This window comes from Melospiza georgiana, chromosome 12 (assembly GCF_028018845.1).
Source record: "Melospiza georgiana isolate bMelGeo1 chromosome 12, bMelGeo1.pri, whole genome shotgun sequence".
Classification (NCBI taxonomy): Eukaryota; Metazoa; Chordata; class Aves; order Passeriformes; family Passerellidae; genus Melospiza; species Melospiza georgiana.
In genome coordinates this window covers 8,993,170-9,015,637 of record NC_080441.1, presented here as the reverse complement: position 1 = coordinate 9,015,637, position 22,468 = coordinate 8,993,170, and the positions used below count along the sequence as shown (strand labels likewise).

Below are 22,468 nucleotides of genomic sequence, written 5' to 3'. Positions count from 1 at the left end.
ATTTGAAATGTTTTCATTTATGGAAGTATTCTAGATTAAACCCTTGTTTTAACTCCTGTAGTATTTTACTTTGGTCTGTTTCAGCAGTATTACATGGCTTGCTTTAAACTCTGTGCTTGGAGGCTTTGCTCAGGCAGTGCTTATGTGGTGGTTATCTTTGATTCAACTGCATATTTCCAAACATCTCTCCTAGAACTTCTTTTTCTCAAATGTTTTTAAAACAAAATGGTTTTGAGAGATGAGTTGTTTCTTTTCTGTTCTCCTAATTTATTTTTTTCCTCTAAGTCTAGCAACAGAGATGTCTTGTATATTTATATGAGGAAAATAAAAGTCCTAAAGTCCTATAATGTTTTCCCTGGAGTTCCATAAACCTGGCAATCACAAACAGCAAATCCTGCCCAGCTACCTCTTCCTATTTACACTCTGGAGCCTGGTTCCATCCTGCTGTCCCCACCTGCCAGGGACTGTCACACACAGCCAGCTGCCATGGCAGGGCAGAGATGATTTTGCACAGGTTCAATGCTTCTTGTCTATCCACAAAGTAGAAATACTGCTAAGGAAGAGGTTTTTTTTTTTTCCATCATGTTTATTTGGTTCTCCACAAGAGAGGACTAGTAATGGTGAATTGGAGCTGCTCATCGGGAAGCAAGTCTTTCTGCACACAGTACTTTATTTTCAATTATGTCATGAAGCCACTTTTCTCTAAACTCACACTGTTCTGGCCTGGAGAAGGGAATAAAAAAAAGGTAGATTGTAAGCATAATAGTGAATCCAGGTTTGGCCAGGTGAGAGCTGGCCTCTATCCACCATGTAAGGCTATCTGCTGCAATAAAAACCATGTAAGGCAGGACAAATTTCTGAGAAGGCAGATGCCCACAGGGTGGCTATTCATGCCTCTGGGGGTGAGGCTAGTGATAAGCAGGGTCGTTTCATGGAGCAAGATTTTGACAGTTTCCACTCCTCTGCTATTATTGCAAACTTATTTACATCGAGCTCCCTGTTTGGTTTTGGAATGGAAAAGCTTGCTAAAACAGAAGAGTAATAACATTTACCTCCGAATCAGCCTGCTGGACTCCAGTCTGTAGAACACCTCCACAGGTGCAGTCTGCAACACAGCAGAGACAGGGCAGAGGCCAGGTACAGCCCCTCAAAATGCAGACATTGTAATTAAGTGAGAGCTACTGTTTACTTTAAAAATAACCTGGATATTTGGTTGGGGCAGAAGGGAAGATGCTGCTCAGGGACTGGCTGGACATTGGTTGGCGAGTGGTGAGTAATTGTTTTCATTTGCACCACTTGTCTTTCATAGTGTTTTTTTTTTGTTTTTATTTTCCTCAATTTGTTATTCTATTTATTTTTTAATATTATTACACTATTTTTACACTTACAATTCTCTCCCCCATCCCATGGTGGTGGGGAAGGAGTGAGCAAGCAGCTCTGATGCTTAGTTGCCAGCTGGGGTTAAGCCACAGAATATTATTTGGGGATCCATAGGTGTTAAGTAGAAACACTAAGGTTCAGTATGACTTAAGCCTGGAGGTAAGAAGTCTACTCTGCAATTTATTTCCTTTTTTTTTTTTTTTTTTTCTTGAGTTGCAAGAGTTCATTTTACAGGTGCAAACTTCAGGCTGATCAGGAAAGGGATTCTGAGACACCTTGAAGAGTGAAGTGCCACTCCCTCTCTACTGAGCCCTCATTCTGTAACTCACCTCTACTCAGCCCTTCTTACAGCGGCCCAGAACAATTGTGGCTTGGAAAGGGAAGACTGTAAGAGCAGAAAGGCAGATGTAGGATCCTGCCAGATTCTGTTTGCCAAGTTCTGTCAGTCAATGATTTGGGAACTAACCCAGCCTCCTGCTCTGTGCCTTGCTCCCCTTGCCAACCAATGCCATGTTTCTATTAGGCCACATCTAAATCTCCTGCCATTGTTCTGGCAATGTCCAGGCCTTGTCAGCATCTTCACAAGAGCTGCTGGCTCCTCACCAGCCTCTCCACTGTCCTGGCACTTCCCTGCCTCAGGAATGCCACTGTACTCTTGTCCCTTAAAGGACTAGTGCATCCCCACCATTGCTGAGTACTTACGTCAGGTTTGAGTTTGGAGATCACTATAACGAAGTAGACACTCGCTGTTGCTCTTGGGATGGGTTTTCTGCGTGTTGGGAGGCCCCAGCAAGCTCTGTAATGGTACCTCTTGCTGTCCTTCAGTTCTTCTTCCTCGAGAAATTCTGAGTGGTGAAGCCAGCTTTCATGAATGTCCCATGTCTGTTGAACAAACACATCACACTAAGACTCCCTATGTCGAGTAGAGCTGACTTGTGTGTGGTGCTAAAAAGGAACAGAGGTGCTTTGCTTTTATTTTTCATACTTCTTAACAGTGAGAAAATGTGGCCTTCCTGAGTGAATGGAATTGTGACTCACAGAAATCAGTTCTTCAATTTGCTGCTGTCCTATCTCCACTGTGAAGTTCTTAGCTGTAGTCCACGGGATATTTTTGATGACATGCTTGCTTTCTGAAACAGATAAAATGCTAAGAAATCCTCCTGAAAAGATTCCAGCACTTTCTAGTAGAGCAAACACAATACCTTTCTCTTTTTCCTCGTCCTCTGGGAGCCATTCCTCTGTACTGCTGCTCTCATCTTCCGGAGGGATGTGATCTTTTTGCTCACTGCCTTCCTTTTCCTCCTCCATTGGTTTCACCTTTAGAGAGATAAACGCACAAACATGGAGGGAGCGCTGCTCGGAGAGCTGCAGGCCCCTTGTGAGGCAGCAGCGGGCAGTCCCTCACCGCGGGCAGTCCCTCACGGCCCCTGTTCGTACCCCGGCCCCGCTCACCCCGCTTGGCGCTCCCGGGCCGGCGGCTGCTTCTGCCCCGCTTCCCCGGCTAGGCCGGGGGTCCCCAGGCGCGGCGGGGGCCGGGCCCCGGGGCGCTGCGGTCCCGGGGTGGGTGTGGGAGCCCGGGGAGCGGAGCCCGGGCCCGGCGCTGTCCCCGCCGCTGAGCGCGGCCCCGCGGGCACGGGCGGCGCGCGGTCACCATGGCGAGGCCGGGCCTGCCCCGCGGAAACCGCCGGGAGCCGCTGTCCCCGGGGAGGGAGGGCGGTGCGAGCAAGAAAACAGCTCCGGGATCCCAGCAGCTTCTCTGCTTGTCGTATTTTTGCCACTCGGGAGCTAAAGCAGCCTCCAGTCTGTGCTCTGTCCAGAGCCCCTCAGAGGGAAAGGATCACCGGGACTGTGCGGGAGAAACCAGAAATGTTTTAGTATATCAGGGTACTGAACTTCCAGCTGCTTCTCTTCCAGAATGACAAGAGGCCGTGGGGCAGGCGGTAGCAGCAGACATTGCCCTGCAGCCCGTGCTACCAGACCACAGTGAGTTGTGTCCCGGCAGGTCCATGAAGGAGCAGAGATCCGCCTGCACCCCAGGAACGGGCCACGCTGGAGCAGGGGGATGTACCCAGGCTGTGACCCCGTCGAGCTCACGCTGGAGCAGGGGGATGTACCCAGGCTGTGACCCCGTCGAGCTCACGCTGGAGCAGGGGGATGTACCCAGGCTGTGACCCCGTCGAGCTCACGCGGGAGCAGAGGGATGTACCCAGGCTGTGACCCCGTGGGAGCTCATGCTGGAGCAGGGGGATGTACCCAGGCTGTGACCCCCTGGAAGCTCATGCTGGAGCAGGGGGATGTACCCAGGCTGTGACCCTCTGGAAGCTCATGCTGGAGCAGGGGGATGTACCCAGGCTGTGACCCCGTGGGGAGCTCACACTGGAGCAGGGGGATGTACCCAGGCTGTGACCCCCTGGAGGCTCATGCTGGAGCAGGGGGATGTACCCAGGCTGTGACCCCCTGGAAGCTCATGCTGGAGCAGGCTCTGGCAGGACCCTTGTGCCCATGGAGAGAGGAGCCCACTGGAGCAGGTTTGCTGGCAGGAAATGTGACCCTGCTGCAGCAGCTGGTTCCTGAAGGACTGCATGTTATGGCACTGTGTGGGACCTGTGCTGGAGCAGTTCAAAAAGAACTGCAGCCCATGGGAAGCACTCACACTGGAGAAGTAGTGAAGGAGTCTCCCATGGGAAGGACCCCATGCTGGAGCAGGGGAAGAGCGTGAGGAGTTCCCGCCGGAGGAGGAAAGAGCAACAGAGACATGGGATGACATTGACCACAACCCCCATTCCCCATCACCCGGTGTAGCTCAGCAGGGAGGAGGGAGAAAATATCATGTGTGAAGCTGAACCCAGGAAGAAGGGGGGAGTGGGGAGAAGGTGTTTTATGATTTAACTTCTCATTACCCTGCTGTTATCTGACAATTCATTAAATGAATTTCTCCAAGTCGAGTCTCATTTGCCTCTGACAGTAACTGATGAATGGTCTCTCCCTCTCCTTGTCTCAACTCACGAGCCTTTCAATGTATTTCTTCTCCCCTGTCCAGCTGAGGACAGGAGTGACAGAGTGGCTTTGGTGAGCACCTGGTGTCCAGCAAGGGTCACCCCACCACAGTAACACAAATACAAGGGCTGAACACATGTATAGCTTTATTCAAAAGTTAAATCATTTTCTATAGATAGATGAATTTTTCAAAGCGTTGACACCTTAGTTTATGTTCTCCAGACCCTGAAAAAGAAAAAATAAGAGCTATATTTGTGTCATTCTTCCCACTAAGGTACAACAGGGCATATCTGAAAATGCAGATTTTCAAACAATATTTAATTACTCAGATCTTAATTAGAACAAAATGAAAATGCACATCCCCAGAGGCAGGCCAGCTGCAGGCACCGAGTGAGATCTGACAAGAGGACCGGTGCCCACCTCAGCGGCCATGCCAGAGCTCGGCGATGGGGGAGCAGCCCCTGGGTCCCGCTCCCCCCGCGGTACCTGCCCAGCGCCCCAGACCTGCCTTGGACACGTAGTGCTTGTTGACAGCCGACAGCCGCCGGTCCCTTTCCAGCAGCGTCCACTCGAAGGGATAGCGGGCGATCCTCTTCTCCTGCAGGCACAGAACCGCCCGTTGAGGGTCGGGCAGGGGCTCCCGAGGGAAGGCGGGGTAAGGGATCCCACAGGGCTGCAGGGACTGGGGGATCAGGGCGGCCCCGGTGGGCAAGCGGAGCCCCAGGGTCCCGGATCCCGGGACGTGCCGCCCCGCCCCGCGCTGACCTTGCCGCCGTTAGACAAGCGGTGCATGAAGATGGTGGCCATGCCGGGGATGGTGAGGCAGACCCCCATGATGGCCATGCCGGGCAGGATCTCGTACCACATCCCGCCGCTGTCGGTGCTGGCGTCGGTGTCGGTGCCGCTGCCCCTCGCCGAGTGCCGGGGCACTCCCGGCCTGCCCCGCGCCCTTCCCGGCCTGCCCCGCGCCCCCTTACACCCTAGCGGGCCCGAGCGGGCAGCGGGAGCGACGGCGCTGCCCGGGAGCAGTCCCTGGCAATAAATGAGGCCGTGCTCGTGTCCCGGCTCGCTCTCGGTCCCAGTCGCGAGCGGCTGACCCCGTCGGTACCGGCGGCGGGGGGCGCGGTGCACGCTGGGAGTGGTAGTCCGGCGGAGGCAGCGGCACCTTTAAGGCGCAGTCTCGCGAGAGGTGACGGTGGTTGTGTGCGCGCGGCGCAGCCCGGGCCGGAGTCAGGATCGGGATCGGGATGAAGGAGGACAAGGAGAACGCCAGGCCCAAGGAGCGGCGCGGGGCCTCCGCCGGGCCGGGCGTGCTGCTGCCCGCGGGACCGGGCTCGGGCCCCGCCGCCGGCACGGACGGCAGAGCCGGCACCGCCGAGCTCGATCGCCTGGAGCGGCCCAAGGACAAGAAGGAGACGCTCAGCAAGGTGGGGCCTGCGCGCTGCCGGGAACGGCGCCCTCCCCGGTAACGGGGCTCACCCTCTGTAACGGGCCCCTCCTCCCTCTGTAACGGGACCTTGCCCCGCTAACGGGCCGCTTGCGGGGCCCTCCTGGGACGGGACGTGTTGGGGGAGGCGCGGTAATGACTCGTCCCGGGCGCTGCCGCCGCCCTGAGCGCCGCTCCTGCCGTGCCGCAGGTGGTGATCCGCCGGCTGCCGCCCAGCCTGACGAAGGAGCAGCTGGAGGAGCACCTGCAGCCTCTGCCCGAGCACGACTACTTCGAGTTCTTCGCCAACGACTCCAGGTACGGCCGCCTGCCCGGTCCGGGCGCTCCCGGGAGCCGCCGCTACCGCCAGCCGGGCCGCAGTGGCGCCGCCGCCTCGTCAGCGCAGCGCTCTCGGTTTGTGTCTCTGCAGCTTGTACCCGCACATGTTCTCCAGAGCCTACATCAACTTCAAGAACCAGGAAGACATCGTCCTCTTCAGGGATCGCTTCGACGGCTACGTTTTTGTCGATCACAAAGGTAAGTGAACGGCTCTCGATGCATGCTGCTGCTTCCCTGCTGTCTGTGCTGTGTGCTGCCTGAGCTTTGGAGGGGTGGGTGTGAGCAGCCACGTCTGACTTGTTTGGGTTTAGTGCCTCAAAAACAGTTCCAATACCCCTAGAAATGTGTACATACATAGATCTGATAACATCTAAGTCCTGTAAATGAGCTGGTTTGCAGTGTACACTGTGTTTGCCATACTGAGCTGCATTCGTGCAGCCATAAATGTAGTGTTCTTGTCAGAAGATAAAGTTTTAAAGCTTGCTTGTAATGTGTTGCATTGTACTATACTTTGTCAAAAATTGAGATTTGCCTCAGTTGTATTAGCTTAAAATATTCTTTATTGCACAATGAATGTAGAGGCTGTAGGATGAGGCCATTACATGGTGCTGCTGAGGTGTGGAACTGACAGTCATGGGCAATCTTAAATCTAGTATGTCCTTGTCAGCCTGTGAGTTTGCTGGTTTATTAGTATAGTGACAGTGTTAAGGTAATGAATTCTGCTCTCTGTAGAGTGGTTTATTTTTTTATTAAATGGTTTTCTAAATACAATAATGTTTTTATGCTGTGTAAGTAGTCTCTTCTAGTATTGCATATTTCTTGTGAGACTTACCTTTTTGCTTTAGATATGGACAATATAATCGAATTTATATCTGTTTCATCTTTATTTTAATGTATTTTTTTCTCTCAACAGGTCAGGAATATGCTGCCATAGTTGAGTTTGCACCTTTCCAAAAAGCTGCAAAAAAGAAGAGTAAGAAAAAGGATGCCAAAACTGGAACTATTGAAGATGGTATAACAGCAAGCTAGTTTGTTTTTGCACTTGTAGACTTGTAACTCTTAGCAGTAATTTAAATGTAATGTTTTTACTGTGACACTATAGTTCCACCAATAGAATGTTTGCTTAATTATATGTGAAGTTTATGAGCACTGCTTTGTCAGCTAGAAATCTATTAAATATGATTGTCCCAAACAAACATAATACAGCAGCTCATTTGAGCTGCTAACTTATGCAAAGGTGGCATATAAACAGCCCAGCTGAAGTAAATGTAACTGAGCAGTGCATGATGTAAATACTTTTCATGCTACAGTATCTCTTCTTTTTTTTCCCTCCCCTTTTTTCCCTTCTCTTCTGTGTAGATCCAGAATACAAGAAGTTTTTGGAAAGTTACAGTGCAGATGATGAAAAATTAACCTCCACTCCTGAAACTTTGTTGGAGGAAATAGAGGCAAGAAACAAAGAGCTAATAGGTATGGAAATCTGTGTACTATAGTTACATTTTCCTAGATCACAAAGAAACAAATATGTTTTGTAATTTGAAGCTCAGCCTGGAGGAGACTGAATTCTTTTGTGTGCCTGCTTACTATTTGTTAAACATTTAGGCTAATATTATTGTGTATTTTGTTTTGTTCCCATGCTGTAAATTCTTCTGTAGGCTTAGGTTTTAGATGACAAGGTTCCTTCCTGTTGCAGATGTTTAGCCAGAGCAGGCTGTGGAGGGGCTGCATTTCAGTGAGATGCAATGGTGTTTAATGCACAGTGCTGTGATCAGTGGTGTTCCATGCAGACACAAGTTGAGATAGTGTGGTTGGGTAAATACCACCAAAAAATGACCAGGTTGCTCTTTTTAAGTATTTTACAGGGATCTCTTTAAAAATGGGAGTGTCTGAAAAAAGCCTAATGCAGGCTGAATGTAGAGATAGATGTAAGGGATATCCTATTAATACCCTAAAGAAATTTATAGAATCCTAATAGTTGCCACTGTTTGGAGATAGATTTGGAATATTTGTGTCACTGCTGTGTTGCTGTATATGAGAGAAGGGGAATGTAGATGACAGGCAGGGGAATGTGTAAGGCTGCTTCTCTATATAGAGCTCTGTTGTAGGTATTGCAGTATTGGATAAGGCAAGATGTTTATATTTGTTTTATCTGTTCCCCAGCTAAAAAGACTACTCCTTTACTGAACTTCTTGAAAAATAAACAGGTAAGACTTACCTCCAGAATTTTCTTGTATGCCAGTACAATTTGCTCATTGTATGTTGATACATTTCTGCCCTTCCTTTTGAAGAAGGAGCTTTTGACCCAAACTGTCAACTTCTGGTTCATATATTTTAAAGGAGTAGAGTGTTGGAATGGTGGTGCTTTGTGTACATTCTGGTCACAGCAAAACACCTCTTTTTGCATTGGCAAAACAGATTCCATTGTAGTGCTTCCATTTTTAGTGCAATATGGCTGAGGTCCTTGTAGATGATCTTTCTCCTAGCACATAATGTTATTTGATCTTCTAGCAATGGAGAAACTCAGAGGTGGGGCAGATTTAATTAAAATTTTAATGATAAATGCTGAACCTAGTGATGTATTTGAGTTTTTTAAGACAGTACAAATTAAGGCTTATGAGTAAAAAAAAATACTGCTGCAACATGTTCAGGTTCACAACAACAGACATGACAGGTCTTTTTTTTTCTTTTATAATAGAGGCAGCATTGAGGTGAGTTGTTTGATGGCTTAAAGAGATGTTTTCTGCTGTGGAGAGACACTTTCTCTTTGTTTTTACATGCACAGAGACTGAGAGAAGAAAAAAGAGAGGAGAGAAGGAGGAGAGAATTAGAAAGAAAAAGACAAAGAGAAGAAGAAAGAAGAAAATGGAAAGAAGAGGAGAGAAGGAAGAGAAAAGAAGCAGAAAAATTGAAGAAAGTAGACAGATGCCCAGAAAAAGAAAGAGACAGATCAAAAGAAGAACCAAAGATTAAGGTCTAGAACAGTTCTTTATTATAAACTGTTACACTCCCTTTCCCCTATTATTTGTATATCAGTCTCAAAATGTACTTTGGGTATTGTGTGAAGAGTCATGAGTTTGGTGTTAGTAAATGACCAATTTTTTGTAATATTCAGTAGCAGGCATTGTAAAGGTTTACATGCTGTAATGTTTCATAGTAATATTTAAAGTTTTTGTCATGTGACTGTTGTACATGCTGCGGTAAACAGGATTGTGAATTCACTATGGAATGGAGACTATTTTTAAGCTTTCTAAAACAGCCTGGTTTAGGAGAAAAATCCTAGTCTGCTCTGTGAATAATGCTTACTCATACACTCCAGCTTTTAGAAATACTGTGATTTGCAGTAATATTTCTTTAATGTTTACTTCTTACTGGCCTGTGGTTCCTTTGATGCAATTTCGGTGTTGTGCCAGACAATATGTGTTAGAGTGAGCTTTTTAGTTGAGACTTCTGTTTTCTTTGTAGCTACTTAAGAAGCCTGAAAAAGATGAAAAAGACTTGGAGAGAAAAGAAAAGTCCAAGAAACTGGAAAGAGAGACTCTGAGGGAGGAAAAAAATGCGAGTAGTGCATCTGCCAAACGATCTGATGGGGAGACAAAAGAAGAGAAGGCAAAAAAGTATTCTAGTACTTGCTATAAATATATATGTATCTATAACTTGTTTCCTGATTGTACTGAGGCTTAGGCTGCTCTGCCATGACCATATTTTGAAATTTCTTTCAAATGCTTTTTCTCATATAAGGCATGAGCTGTGTTCTCTGTGCCAGTGCACATCCCCGTGATTACAGAAAGCTCTGTGATTTACCTGGAAATTCTTCATTAGTGGACAGATTTTAATATTTTTACAGCTCATTATAGGAACTCCACTAAGGAAGCCCGTGTGTAGGTGAATGCAGCAGGCTGTGAGCACTCTCCTTGCAATGAGATAATTATTATAACCATGGCAAGAGGAGAGGTGTTCTCCACTTACCAGTTCCTCTAACTCTTGTAAAAAGTCAAAGTGGAAAATGTAATTCTCAACAGCTCCGTGATCTGTTTGAGGTTCAGTTCTGCCATGTGAGAAATACAGATAAGACAGACAAATTCAGATGTTTTTTCAAATCCAGAAGAGATTAGGCTGGGAAGCTCTAGTGGTCAGTGTCCTCTCTGGCTGTCGTGCATGACTTGGGCTATCACAGCCTCCCAAGAGCTCCCTAGTACCTGCCAGTGTGTCATCTTCCTATTGCACATTTACACCACTATTACATTGATCTCCCAGCTCTGTTTGATGAATCTTTTGAGCTTAATTTTCAGTTTTGTTTTCATACAGATCAGAAGATGAGTGTGTAAAGGACTACAGGGACCGAGATAGAGATTTTGACAGAGACAGAGAATATGAGAGAGCACAGAGAGAGAAACTGAGGCGCCAAGAAGAGGAGCGTCGGAGGCAGAAAGAGCGCTATGAGAAAGAGAAGGTTTTTAGAAGAAAAGAGGAAGAGGTGAAAAAGGAGAGAGACTTACTCAGAGAAAAGGGAAAGAAAAGTGATCTTACAGACTTTACCAGCAGCACGGACAAATCTGAGAAAGTAACCAAAGACGATAAAAAAGAGGATACAATTAAGAGGGATCGTATCAGAAACAAGGTGCTGGATTTCTTTAAATTCATGTGTTGATTCTTAGGGGTCTGTGGTTTTTAGGATAAAAGCACTTTAAGGAAATAACCATATGGTTTCTCTGTTGAAACTTCTCCCTGTTCTGCACCAAATGCTGCCATTGCTAGGAATGTGCACTAAAATTTGCTTAACAGTGGTATTTCTTATCACTATATAAGAACTAATCCAAGAAAACATGGGTTAAGTTGTAAGACACTGATCCCTTTTTTATTTGCTGTCTTGTGCTATAGGCTAACTCTTTAAGGTGTTGGTAGAGTATCAGTAATCTGTTTGTGTCTGCTGATCTTATGATGCCTGAAAATGCATCTCAGAGTGGGAGTGTGATTGAACAGGTTCCTTAAAATAGGAAACTGCAACTTGCAGAATATGACACGTGCTCTAGGTTCGAGAAATTATGTCTTGAGTGTAATTCTATGTACTCTACAAAATCTGGTTTTGCAGTATCTCTGTGGTTGTTTTCTGTATCACTTAAGACATGGTCAGGAACAAATGAAATTTAAGGTTTTGAAACTTTGAAGTTGGCCTCTCTTCTGAGAGGATGTGAGCTGAACTCAACAGGAAACGTTACAAATAACCTCAACTCTGAGCAGTGTTCATTATGGTTTGAACAGGGACGTTGCTTTTCAACAGAGACAACCTTGATTTGGGACAATTGAAGTTACTTTGCCACCACTGTGGAATAATTAAACTTAGCCTGAAAAGTTTGAATTTGAGCCATTTCTAATACCATAGAAATGAAGCCATAATAACCCTGAGAGCAGGGAGTTCTGAAAGAATCTAAATAGTTTTGATTTATTTCAGGATCGCCCAGCAATGCAGCTGTACCAGCCCGGGGCCCGAAGCCGGAGCAGATTGTGTCAGTATGAAGACAATGCTGCAAAACCCCCAGATCAGGGAGTGGAAAAGAAACAAGAGGGTGAGAGCAGTCACACGAAGGAAGAGGAGTGACTGATGTGCCAGCCTTATGTGTTCTGACTGTCTGTGCAGCCAAAGAGCTTGTACTACGCAATCCAGAAGTGCCTTCGGAGCGAACAAGGAACAAAGGAAGAAAAGGGGGCATTGTGCTGTTGGATGTTTCTGGTTAAAGAAACTCAGTTGTAGATTCCAAATTTGAAATGTGTTCTCATTGTAATATTTTCAGTTATTTGAACTTATTTTCCCAGCATCTAACTACAGCAGAGAAGAGAATCTTTGCGAAATAGAAAGACTTCATGGCCTTAAGTTTGATAATAAATCAGTTGTGGTCAGGAGGGAATGACACCTGGATCAAAAGCCAGAGCTCTACTCTAAGGCAATTAGAACCAGTGTTGGATGCACTTAAGCAGAGCGAGCTTGGAGTTGCCTGGAGTTAACACAGGTGTTGCAGTGTCCTGTGGTGCTCCTGCGTGAGGCAGTGAAAGCTGAAGTGTGTCAGTCTAGCACTGAGACACAAACACAGGCTGGGGCTGTTGAGGTACCAGTGGATAGGAGCCTTTTGGCACACAAGGAGCAGAACATAGTAACCATGTTAGGGAGAGACCGTCCTCTTCAGTGGTTCTCTGGATAAAGTAACTTAAGTTGGAGTGTATGAATAAGCTGGCTTAATAGTTGAATATGACTTGAAAAATTTTCATGTAAAGTCTCCCTACATTGAAATGCTTATTTTTCATCAAATGTAGCTGGTTTGGGCATCCTGTTCTTTTCCAGCATCTTCCCTTCACTCGAGTCTGAAAAGTTTCCCAACTGCTGCCTCTTCCCTCATAACTTGAAGTATTGTTTTACAGCCCAGAACGGGACTTCGCCAGTAGCAGGTCCTCCCAAGCTAGCGAATTTTAGCCATAGCTGTTTTTTGTACTAAACCCAAATAAACTCGCACAAACTCGCTGGGCCGCAGCCGATCCTCTGTGCGTGCGGGGCCGCCGGGCCGGCAGGGGGCGCTGCGCCCGCGCCGCCGCCGCCGCTCCGCCCTTTCCGCCTCCTCGGACGCCGCCATCGCCGGGACGCTGCACCGCTCCGCGCCATGGTGAGACATCCGCCGCCATCCGCGCCCTCCCGCCGCGCCCCGAGCCCTCTCCCCGAGGCCGCTGCGCTCGGGGGTCCCGGCGGGCGGGCCGCGGGGCGGAGGGAGCGGGAGGGAGCCGGGGGCGGCGTTCCCCGCTGGCCGAGGCCTGGCGGCTGTGCCGGGGCTGGGTGAGGCACTGACCGCTGCGCTCTCTTGCAGTCGTCGCACAAGACATTCAAGATCAAGCGCTTCCTCGCCAAGAAGCAGAAGCAGAACCGGCCCATCCCGCAGTGGATTCGCATGAAAACCGGCAATAAGATCAGGTGAGGAGCTCGGCCGGGCGGCCTGGACGGGCCGGGCCGGGCCGGGCCGGGCCGAGGGCGGGAGCTGCTGGCGCTTGTGCCGGCCGGAGCGCGGTGTGTGCCGGCCAAGGCGCTGTTTGTGCCGGCCGGAGCGCGGTGTGTGCCGGCCAAGGCGCTGTTTGTGCCCGGGAGGCCCTGCAGGAATGGGAGAGAAGCCGAGGCTTCCGTGCCAGTGTTTTTTGTAATGGTTTTGCACCGGTGCTCTGCAGGTATCCACACGCGTTCAGCAGTGGTATATGTAAAGTGAAAACCTGAACTGTACGTGTGGATGATTTATTCCAGATTTTGTTCCCTGATAGCTTTTCTGTTCATGACGTTCCCCTTCCCAATTCCTGTCTTCTCTCATAGCTGCCCCTCTGGGCTCCTGCATTTTCAAGGAATGGGTCCTGAGCATGGGAGCTCTGAGATTCAGGGAGCAACAAAGGAAGCAAAGGACTTGTTGGGTGTATGGGAAGTCAGATTGATAGTATGAAATGCTTGGCACCTGACTGTAGAATGAATTTGTCATAGTTCCTTGCTTTCCTGTTGTGTTTGTTCTCGAGCACTGTGCTTAGGGAAATGCTGGGTGCACATGTGGCATGCATGGTCATGCTTGTCCAAACCCTCTGGTTGAAAACTGCAGCATATTTTTATTTCATACACACCTTCACCTGGGCTTTTGAAGGCAGCAGATTTCCCTCTTTCTCTCTTTACTCCTAAGCAGTGAGGAGAGTATCAGCAGCAGCAGCACTGGCTGGCACAGGCAGTGACCCAGCACAATATTGCTGGGTTCTGTTCTGTAGCTGCTCCCAGCTTGTTTCTAGGTGGGATCAGTGGTTTTTGCACTCAGCTGGATCCTTGTCTGCCACGTGCCAGGTTACAGCTGGGTTCTGTTTCAGCTGAATTGCAGTACTCTGAAATACTTGACCATAGGAAAAAATCATGGATTTTTGTCTCCTGGCTTGGGCAGCTGGGCCATGGGTTCTGTCCAAGCTTTGTGTTAAAGCAGGCTGCAATTGCAGTGCTTCCTGCTGTGGGAGTGCTGCCATTTTCCTGCTGAGAGCAACTGTGTTAACACTGTGCTTTCACCCACACCCTGGTGAAAGCATTTGTTCTTAACATGGACAAGTACATGCTTACAAATTAATGTGCTTTCATGGAGGAGACTTCTTCCACGTGCTGTTCTGCTTTCATGTTTAACTAATGTGTGTGTGCACTTTGCTAATTCACTCTGTTTTTGTCTTAGGTACAACTCCAAAAGGAGGCACTGGAGGAGGACCAAACTGGGCTTGTAAGAGAGACTGTCCCAGGAGCTCTAATGAACATTGGTCTTTCTGTGTCAGATCCATAACAGCCTCAAGTCATTCCTTCTGTGGTGCTGGAGTGCAGTCCCCAGTGTGGGGTTTTTATAAGCTGGTCTGGGATGTTGATGTTAACTGGGAAAATCTTTGTATCTGAAACATGGAGACTGTGTTCTATTAGTGTTCTTTCAGGCATCACCGTGAGCATTGGCACTGCACAGGCTTACTAATAAATATGGACCTGAATGATTTTGGTTTTGGAAATCATTTTGTATGGATGTGGTGGGATTGTAACAATCAAATTAATGATAATGTTAGTCAAAATCTTACTTAATATGAGGAACCTTGGCAGCTCTGTTCAGGTAGAGTAGGCTCTGTCTTCCTTTTCACTGACTGTAAACCTTCAGGAGCAAAGTACCAATTTTAAAAAAAATCAAAATCAGACCTGAAGAAAATCTCTTGCAAAATGCAGTACTGTAGAGTGCAGTGCATAATGTCTGTGTACTCCCTAGAATATTAAATAACATGAGTTTTGTTGGGGAGTCTGTGTTGGTTTGATAAATCAACACCAGCCACCAGTGCACCTTAGTATGAAACATTCTGAGCAGACAGGTAGAAATTTAAGATGGGGCTCAAAAGGAAAGTTTGCAGCTGTTTAAAAAAAGTGAGAGGAAAAAGGGGATTAAAGGTCTCTGGCACTCCAGCTCCCCTGTGCTGGTATTCTCTGCTGGGGCCTGTGAAACCAATTTACTGCAGGGAAGTGAAGGAGGAGCTGTGGCTCTGCACCCAGTCCCCTCTGGGGTGGCTGCTCTGCTCAGCAGGAAATCCCTGCTGCTGTGAGCCTGTCCTGGGCTGTGGCCAAGCCCATCCTGGCACTGAGGGCTGCCAAGGTGCTGCTTCATTCCTGCCTTCAGCCTCAGCCCGTGGGTCTGTCCTGAGAGGCACTTCCTGAGGAGGCTTCAGACTGCCCTACCTTCTGGGTTGCTGCTTTTCACACTGAGGGTAAATAGATTTATGTCTCTTGTATTGCAACTCTGAGCAAATAACTGGGTGCAGCATGTGCCAAACAGGAAAATGCTCAGAGAAATACACATCTCACTCAGAGGTCATGAGGTGCCTCCTTCCTAAGGTGTGCTGCAGGGTTCTGTAAGTCAGGGTGAGCAAGGCTGGGATTTTTACCAACCTCAGGATACTTCAGTGGTATCCTCCAGCTCCTTATCCTGTCTGGAAAGAGTCTGGGCTCCATCATCAGGGGGAAGCAGTAAGTCATGCAGCAGGAAAGCAGCAAACAGCAATGCCAGAGGTGTTGGAACAGAGGCTCGTGTGCTGCAGCCACTCTGGCCTCAATGATTTTTAAAGCTTTCCTGCACTCTTTGAAGTGAGTGTTCAGGAAATAACAGCTCTGCTGAGGACTGGAGTTCTGCCTTGGCATCCAGCTTACCTCCTCCAGCCTCCACATCATTGCTGGCAGGCAAAGCTGCTCACAGAGTTTCTCTGTAATTGTGTCTATGGGGATCTGGCTGAGGAGGCAAACAGCAATTTTATGGGCTTGAGAATGGAAAGACAGTTTTTTTCCATGGCATTTGTGGGAAAACTTTCCTGAGCAACAGATTGGACAATTTATTACTATTTATTAGAAAGTTTCCCTATTACTATCATGACTAATATTAGGTGGAAGTAGCTTCTACTAAGGAACTGTTTTGGAAAATAACTCCTTGTATTATTTTCCCTATTTGAATCTGCTTTTAAAGCTGGACATTAAGGGATAACACAAAGTTAATTTAGTACAAACTGAACTTGGGTTAAAATCAATCCTCTGCAGAACCTTAAGCAAACAGATATCTCTGGGTTTGAATGTTTTCTGTTATCTGTGGCAGCTCTGTTTGCCCTCTCCTCCCTGTGAGAGGGGATCAGGAATCTCTGCAGAACTGAGCTAACACATGAAAACACATCAACAGAAGCTTTAAAGAGGAAAAAAAATTTGGATATTGTAGTCCATTGATTTTGGTGGATATGCTTTGTTTTCTGAGTGAAAAGCAAAGTTGGAGCTGATTGTATACTTGAGGAATATTTTTCTAAACATGTCTTTGTATCCAAATCAGCTGCCTTTCTGTAAGTATGAAAATGAACCCAGTGAGACAAAGGGGTGGCTCACTGGAAGGAAATTTTTTTTTTGCTCAGTGGAAAGGGACCCACCCAGGGCAGGGGGTGACATGGTGAGGATGTTGTAACACATCTAGAGAAGCAGGGTTCTGATTCTGCTCTGAAGTCCCCACCTAATTTGTCTCAGCACAGAATACTGGGTCAAACCCATGACCAAAGGATGAGGGCAAAAGCTTTCTTAAGGGGGTTTTGGTTATCTCTCAACAGGAGGTAATAACTGAAAATCATGTTGTGGTATTTAGGTGCAGCATTTGTCAGCCAAATTTTACTTGCAAATGGAACATTTAAGTCCGTGTTTCTGGGTGGAGCGTGACTAAGCCACAGGTACTATTGCCAAGGAAATGGCTCCTTCAAGGAAATTCTCAATTCCACTGTTTACTCTGTGCCTTACTCAGAGGAGGATGTAAGAGCCATCCTGTGCCCCTTCCCTGACAGCTGTGAAAGGGTAACAGAAGACTAATAGGTAAAAACAATATTTTTTCAGTCCTGTCTGTCTTATCAACAGCACTTTGGTTACCAGAGCTTGACACCAGTGCTGTTCATGGAGTTTGTGCTGGCATGAACAGACTGGTGAGAAGCCAGCCTGCTCTCCCATGGCATGGACATGGCCACAGCAGTTCCAGAAGGAGCTGCATTGCCAACATCTTCAACCTATTAGAGCTAAAGCATTGTAGATTGGGCATTAAACCTAGTTCAAGTGTGTTTTGTATGTATCTGCTACTCACCTCAGGGATTAAGATGTCCAGACACACCCAGGCACCTGGACTGGGCATTATCCAGTCACTAGATCCCTGCTCACTCATGTGGAGGCTGCTCTTCCACATGTCATTACTGTGGACTGGGTTAGTTTGGTGTCCAAGCAGCATTTCAAAACACAGTCTGAATATAACTGGAGTTTGCTCAGGATCTGTGAAACCCCCCAGCTCTAGTTCCCCAGAGGATGTCACCTGTGTGTCTTTCTGCATCAAGATGCAGATGCACCTGTGTAGCCAGGCCAGATCACCCTGAGTCCCTCAGTCACCCTGCAGGCCCCCTGAAAGGCAGCTGGAAAGAAAAGCACAACTGCCCCCCTAAAGGAGTTGTCCCTGCAAGGGCTGCCCTGGGGAACAGAAACTCTCCAGTTCCTGTCTGAGAACCACTTCTGAAACACAACTGCTATTTCAGGGCGTAGGAATAGTCTCATGCTGATTAGAAAGAGGAAGGGGCTGTTGTTTTTCTGAAGATATTTTGAAGCAGTACTGGCTTTTGAGAATGTAAAAAGCAAGTTGAAATCATCAGGGCAGAACTTCACTTAGTGAACAAAACACAAACAGGCGAGCAGAGGCTTTGCCCTTTTAATGCAGTGACAGACATACATGCACTGTTATGCTGCTTCAGCAATGTTCATCAGTTTCATTTTTGAGCATTACCTCAGTAGCAATAAAAATAATCTCAATCTCACAGACTTCACATACCTTTTCCACAGTTTCTGAGGATGAATCATCTTTGCAGAGCTGTTCCTGAACTCTAATCCCCACAGGGGCCACCACATGCAGCCTCCCTTGTGTCCTTCCTGCCTCCTTTGCTCTGGCCCTCATTCCTAATGAGGATGAGCATTTCAGGCTTCCTGGGAAAGGATCTCAAGGGAAGGGCTGCCAGTGTGAGTTGTTTTGCATTTTGAAAGGCTTTTCTTGGCCTGGAGTCTTCTAACAGGGCCCTTAGCCCTTACTCCACTGAGAATCACCTTTATAATCAGCTGTCATAAACAAACATCAACCCAGAGAAGGTGCATATGGCAGAGATCAGGAGACCTCAGAGGAAGCTGGAAGGTGTTTGCAGCATGAAATCCACACACGGTGGGTCAGCATCCTCCTGACTATCCATGGTGGGCACACAGGGTGTTGGAGCAGCTCCCCACAGCACAGCTGACACGTGAGCCCCGACCATGGTTATCTGTTGGGATGCAGCAAGGAGTCCCCATCCATGGGGGCACAGAGCACAATCCCCTTTGCAGACAGGCAGTTTTTTGGAAGGGCTGTCCCAAGGTACTGCTCCCAATGGCCATGGTGCTCCACACAGCCACTGGAATGGCCCCAAAAGACCACAAGACCCAGGGTGGCCATGGTGCCATGGCTTAACCCTCACTTGGGCAGGATTTTGAGTAGCCAAGTTCTCAGCTCCCTGCAGGCTTTTCCAGCTGCTATCCAGCATGGGTTTACTGGTGAATGGAGGCAGGAGAGCTTCAGCGCTCATGGAAGAAAGCAAAGGCCTGTCTAACAAAGCCTCGCAGGGTCGACAGGCCCCAGGAGTGCTGGGCAGCTTTTCCCTCAGCCCCAGAGTCCACACAGTCCTGCCCTGCCCCAGCCTCTCTGGATGACTTACAGTTGTTGTTGGTGTTGTGGGAGTGCAGCTGGACCAAATCCTCCTCCAAGGCCCCTGCCAGCTCCTTCAGGTCCCTGGAGGTGTGTGCTGGCAGGTACTGCCAAGCCTTGCGCCCGTTGTGGTCCCTGCAGGTGGTGTCTGCCCCGTAAGCTCCCACCAGCACCTTGATGAGCACCTCGTGTCCCTGCAAGGCGGCCAGGTGCAAAGGGGTGAGCCCGCCGCTGGCTGTGGGGATGTTCATGTTCACAGGGTAGCCTTTCTTCTGGGCGTGGGAGATGACCTGGATGAAGCTCTCATGGTGGCCATGCTTGGCAAGCCAGTGGAGAGCGGTGAAGCCTGTCACAAAGTCTCTCCTGGTCAGCAGGCTGGGATCCAGGTCCAGCAGCTTGATGATGCTGTCCGCATCGCCCTCGGCCACCGTCAGCAGCCACGCGTGCTCCAGGGGATCAAGGACAAGGGGCAGCAGATCAGGGCTCTGCTCAGGCTTCTGCTCTTGGTGCAGCCCTGCAGGAACACTGCTGCTGCTGGATGTCTTCTGGGCAGTGGCAAACCGCAAGGTGCTGCCAGGGCTGTTGCTCTGCAGGATGATTTCCTTCAGCTCCTTCCTCCGGATACTGCTGGGGCTAACGGAGAACCTGCCTGAAGTCCTACCCCAGCTCCCCAGGCTGTGCCTGCTCCAGTTGGTGCTTTTGTTGGTGTCCGTCTTCTGCGGCGCATGGAAACGCTCCAGCGTGGCTGGCCGGAGATGGGAGCCGCGGGCCGGGCCGCCCGCTCGGGGCTGGGCGCCATCCAGGAAGGTGAACCTCCGGGAGATGCCAGCTACCTTCTGCTCTGCCTCGCCCCTGTCCCGCTCCTGCCGGGCCATGGCGGTGCCTCTCGCAGGGCTGTCCCCAGCTCCCCAGCCTGGCACGGCTCACGCTGCCCGGCACTCACCCCGCGCTTCCCCTGCCGGTGCCGGGCGAAGGAGGAACCGATCCGCACGGCGGCGGGGCATGGCGGCGGCGGGGCGGTGCGGTGACCTTTGCCCGCTCACGCTGTGTCCGTGAGGCACGGCTCGAACGCGGCCGGCTCTGCCCACACCGACCGACACGCTCCCCTGAGCCGGCACCGAGCGAGCGCGGCCGGGCTGCGGGAACGGGTACGAATAGAGGGAAAATGCGGGAATACAGAGAGAGTGTAGGAATACAGGGAACGTGCGGGAATACAGGGAGTGTGTGGGAACACAGACAGGGTGCGGGAATACAGGCAAGTGTGGGAATACAAAGAAGGAGCGTGAATACAGGGAGCGTGCAGAACCGCGGGGCCAGACGGAGGCACGGGGGTCCCGGGCAGCTCAGTGCTGACGCTACAGCAGAAATTGCTGAACTGTATTCTCCGGCCTGAACAGTCTCCTTTAGCACTGCTGGCTCAGCATTAGCACCTGAAGCAGCCAAAGCTTTAGGCCGTAAGAGCTGACCAAACATAAACTTTTGATAAAATGATGCTGCTAACACAACAGTCTTGGAATTCAGCAGATATGAGCAGAATGGAGGTGATAAGGGCCAAGGAGACAATCCCAGGAGAATAAGGGAACATCAGAAGGCAGCCAGCCCAGCTCCAGTGAAACCCAGCAAGAAATCAAGATACTGCCAACCAGAATTTAGTGATTGACTTGGGTTGGGTGATGAGTGTCAGGGGTATAACTGAGAGGTGTGAATTGGGGTAGGGGTCTCTCTCTGGAAGCACCAGCCTGAGCTGTAACCAAAGAACTAACAAAAGACTCATTGGAAACATTCACTTGAACCCAGCATTCTTAGCAGGGTCAGACCCTGTTTCATTGTCTGGTGTGTGTAAATCCACGACACTGGTCCCAGGACACTTCCTCTGACCCCAGCAGCACCCCAAGGTTGTCTCACTGAAGCAATTGCCTTACAGCCCCCCTGAAACAGCCCCCCATGGCTGCAATGCTTGTCCTCGATGCTGTGCTCAGGAAGGCCCAGGTTACTGCCCCCAGAGCCCATGTTCCAGCGGCTGGTGGGTTTCTCTGATGTAAGGGAAGCCCAGCCTGGGACACTGTTTGGCTCCTTGCCACCCAATGTTTCATCCCACTGGGAATTTGGCCTTTCTCTCTTGCCATAATCTCCTTTGTAGTACAGCCCATGCCTGGTGTTGCTGGCAGCTGCAGCCAGTAGTCTGTACCCTAATTTTGTTATCAATCAGGACTAGTTCTTCTGCTGCAAATTCTTCCCAGTTCTCTATCTCTCCAGAAGTTTCTTATCCATGACTGCTCTGACACCCGTGGCTGAACTGTCACCAGGTGGTTTTGCAGCTGGTCAGGCAGCTAAAAGCCACAACAGCCCCTTGAAGCTTTTTTCTTTGCCTTCCCTAAGCTTTAGCCCTGCTCTGACTTGCCCTGAGCTGGTCGTCAGCCTTGAGGGCCTTTGCCTTTTTCCAACCACTTGGACCAGTTTTTCTGGGATGTGTGAGGAGTTGGTGTAGTCTCAAACCCCAAACAACTGGTGGTAAAAACATAATTGCCCCCTTGTTCCCTTTCTGGAGCTGCCTGATTTTGTCACTGGATTTTGGTGGCTTCTGTGGGCTCAGGGAGGCAGAGAACTTGAACCACACAGCCATGAGATCCTGGTGAACAGTTGAAAACACTTGGGTGGCATCCGGGGAAAACAAGGAGGGAAATGAGCTGCTCTTGGGAATGAACGCATTAATGGTGCAAAACAAGCCTCCCATTCAGGGCCACCGCGGCCATGGCTGCATTAGGGACTGACTGGACACACTGGTGAGCTCTGACCATGATAAAATCAGGGTGACAACCTCGGGGACTTCACTCGGGAGTCCAGGGGCCAGGACAGTTACTCTGGGGAAGGACTGAGTTACCCTCAGCCTCGTTTGGTGCTTGTGCTGCCATCACATGAAGGGAAACCCAAGCGGCACCAGCTTTGTGCTGCAGCAGTGCTCAGACCGGCCGGGAGCTGAGGCTGCACCGGGGCCGGGCAGGAGCGGCGGTGCCACAGGAGGGAACCGGGCACAGCCGCGCTCAGCCGGGGCCCGGGCGGGCGCGAACCGTCCTGGGACCTGGGGCAGGGCAAGTGCGAACCGCACGGACATTGCGCTTGAAACAGCAACCCTGCTGAGCCCGGGGAACCTGATCGGACCCGAACCGCGAACCCCAGCCCAGCCTCGGGGCTGCCCGGCTCGGCCCCGGCCCGTGCTACCGTAGGGGCCGCAGGGCACCGGGACGGGCCCCCCTGGGCCCTCCTGAGGAGGCGGCGGGGAACAGCTCCCCGCGCTGGGAGCGGGCAGGGCCCGGGGTGCGGCGGAGGCGGCCGGGCAGCCCGCGGGTCAGGCAGGGGACCCGGCGGGCCGGAGCTCGGTACCCCCTGGCCGGGGCTCGGCGCTCGCCTGGCCCCTCAGCCACCGCCCCGAACCTCCGCCCGCCCCGCCCGCAGCCCGGGCTGCACCATCGCGGGCTGCTGCGGGGAGGGACCGGCGGCCCCGCTCCTCACGGAACGCGGCGGCGGCGGCGGCGGGACCGGC

The 22,468-nt window shown here is 49.9% G+C and overlaps 5 protein-coding genes and 1 non-coding gene across 6 annotated transcripts; 3 read left to right on the top strand and 3 right to left on the bottom strand.

The window, feature by feature from the left end:
- Window positions 1–567: 567 nt before the first annotated feature.
- AKAP14 (A-kinase anchoring protein 14) lies at window positions 568–2,910 on the bottom strand. Its single transcript, XM_058032916.1, has 6 exons — window positions 2,833–2,910; window positions 2,583–2,697; window positions 2,419–2,510; window positions 2,083–2,262; window positions 1,053–1,105; window positions 568–723 (listed from the first exon to the last, which is right to left on the bottom strand). The coding sequence occupies exons 2-6, from the start codon at window positions 2,686–2,688 to the stop codon at window positions 636–638; spliced, it is 519 nt and encodes a 172-aa protein (XP_057888899.1). The 5' UTR covers window positions 2,689–2,697; window positions 2,833–2,910; the 3' UTR covers window positions 568–635.
- Window positions 2,911–4,506: 1,596 nt separating this feature from the next.
- NDUFA1 (NADH:ubiquinone oxidoreductase subunit A1) lies at window positions 4,507–5,541 on the bottom strand (the record flags this gene model as incomplete). Its single annotated transcript, XM_058032940.1, has 3 exons — window positions 4,507–4,602; window positions 4,886–4,975; window positions 5,143–5,541. Coding segments are annotated over 3 exons (510 nt in total), but the record flags the coding sequence as incomplete, so codon positions are not given.
- A 68-nt stretch (window positions 5,542–5,609) lies between these two features.
- UPF3B (UPF3B regulator of nonsense mediated mRNA decay) lies at window positions 5,610–11,899 on the top strand. The gene is made up of 10 exons (XM_058032574.1): window positions 5,610–5,804; window positions 6,015–6,121; window positions 6,234–6,340; window positions 7,056–7,154; window positions 7,502–7,612; window positions 8,303–8,346; window positions 8,925–9,113; window positions 9,605–9,756; window positions 10,448–10,760; window positions 11,592–11,899. Exons 1-10 carry the CDS (start codon window positions 5,625–5,627, stop codon window positions 11,736–11,738), a joined length of 1,449 nt encoding a protein of 482 aa, XP_057888557.1. The 5' UTR covers window positions 5,610–5,624; the 3' UTR covers window positions 11,739–11,899.
- Window positions 11,900–12,682: 783 nt separating this feature from the next.
- RPL39 (ribosomal protein L39) lies at window positions 12,683–14,662 on the top strand. Its single transcript, XM_058032585.1, has 3 exons — window positions 12,683–12,792; window positions 12,991–13,094; window positions 14,359–14,662. The coding sequence occupies exons 1-3, from the start codon at window positions 12,790–12,792 to the stop codon at window positions 14,405–14,407; spliced, it is 156 nt and encodes a 51-aa protein (XP_057888568.1). The 5' UTR covers window positions 12,683–12,789; the 3' UTR covers window positions 14,408–14,662.
- Window positions 14,115–14,242, top strand: LOC131088749 (small nucleolar RNA SNORA69). The gene has a single exon (XR_009115166.1). It is a non-coding gene; the product is annotated as a small nucleolar RNA SNORA69 (small nucleolar RNA).
- A 3,252-nt stretch (window positions 14,663–17,914) lies between the features above and the next one.
- Window positions 17,915–19,802, bottom strand: SOWAHD (sosondowah ankyrin repeat domain family member D). Its single transcript, XM_058032578.1, has one exon. It carries the CDS (start codon window positions 19,800–19,802, stop codon window positions 18,798–18,800), a length of 1,005 nt encoding a protein of 334 aa, XP_057888561.1. The 3' UTR covers window positions 17,915–18,797.
- Between the last annotated feature and the right edge of the window lie 2,666 nt (window positions 19,803–22,468).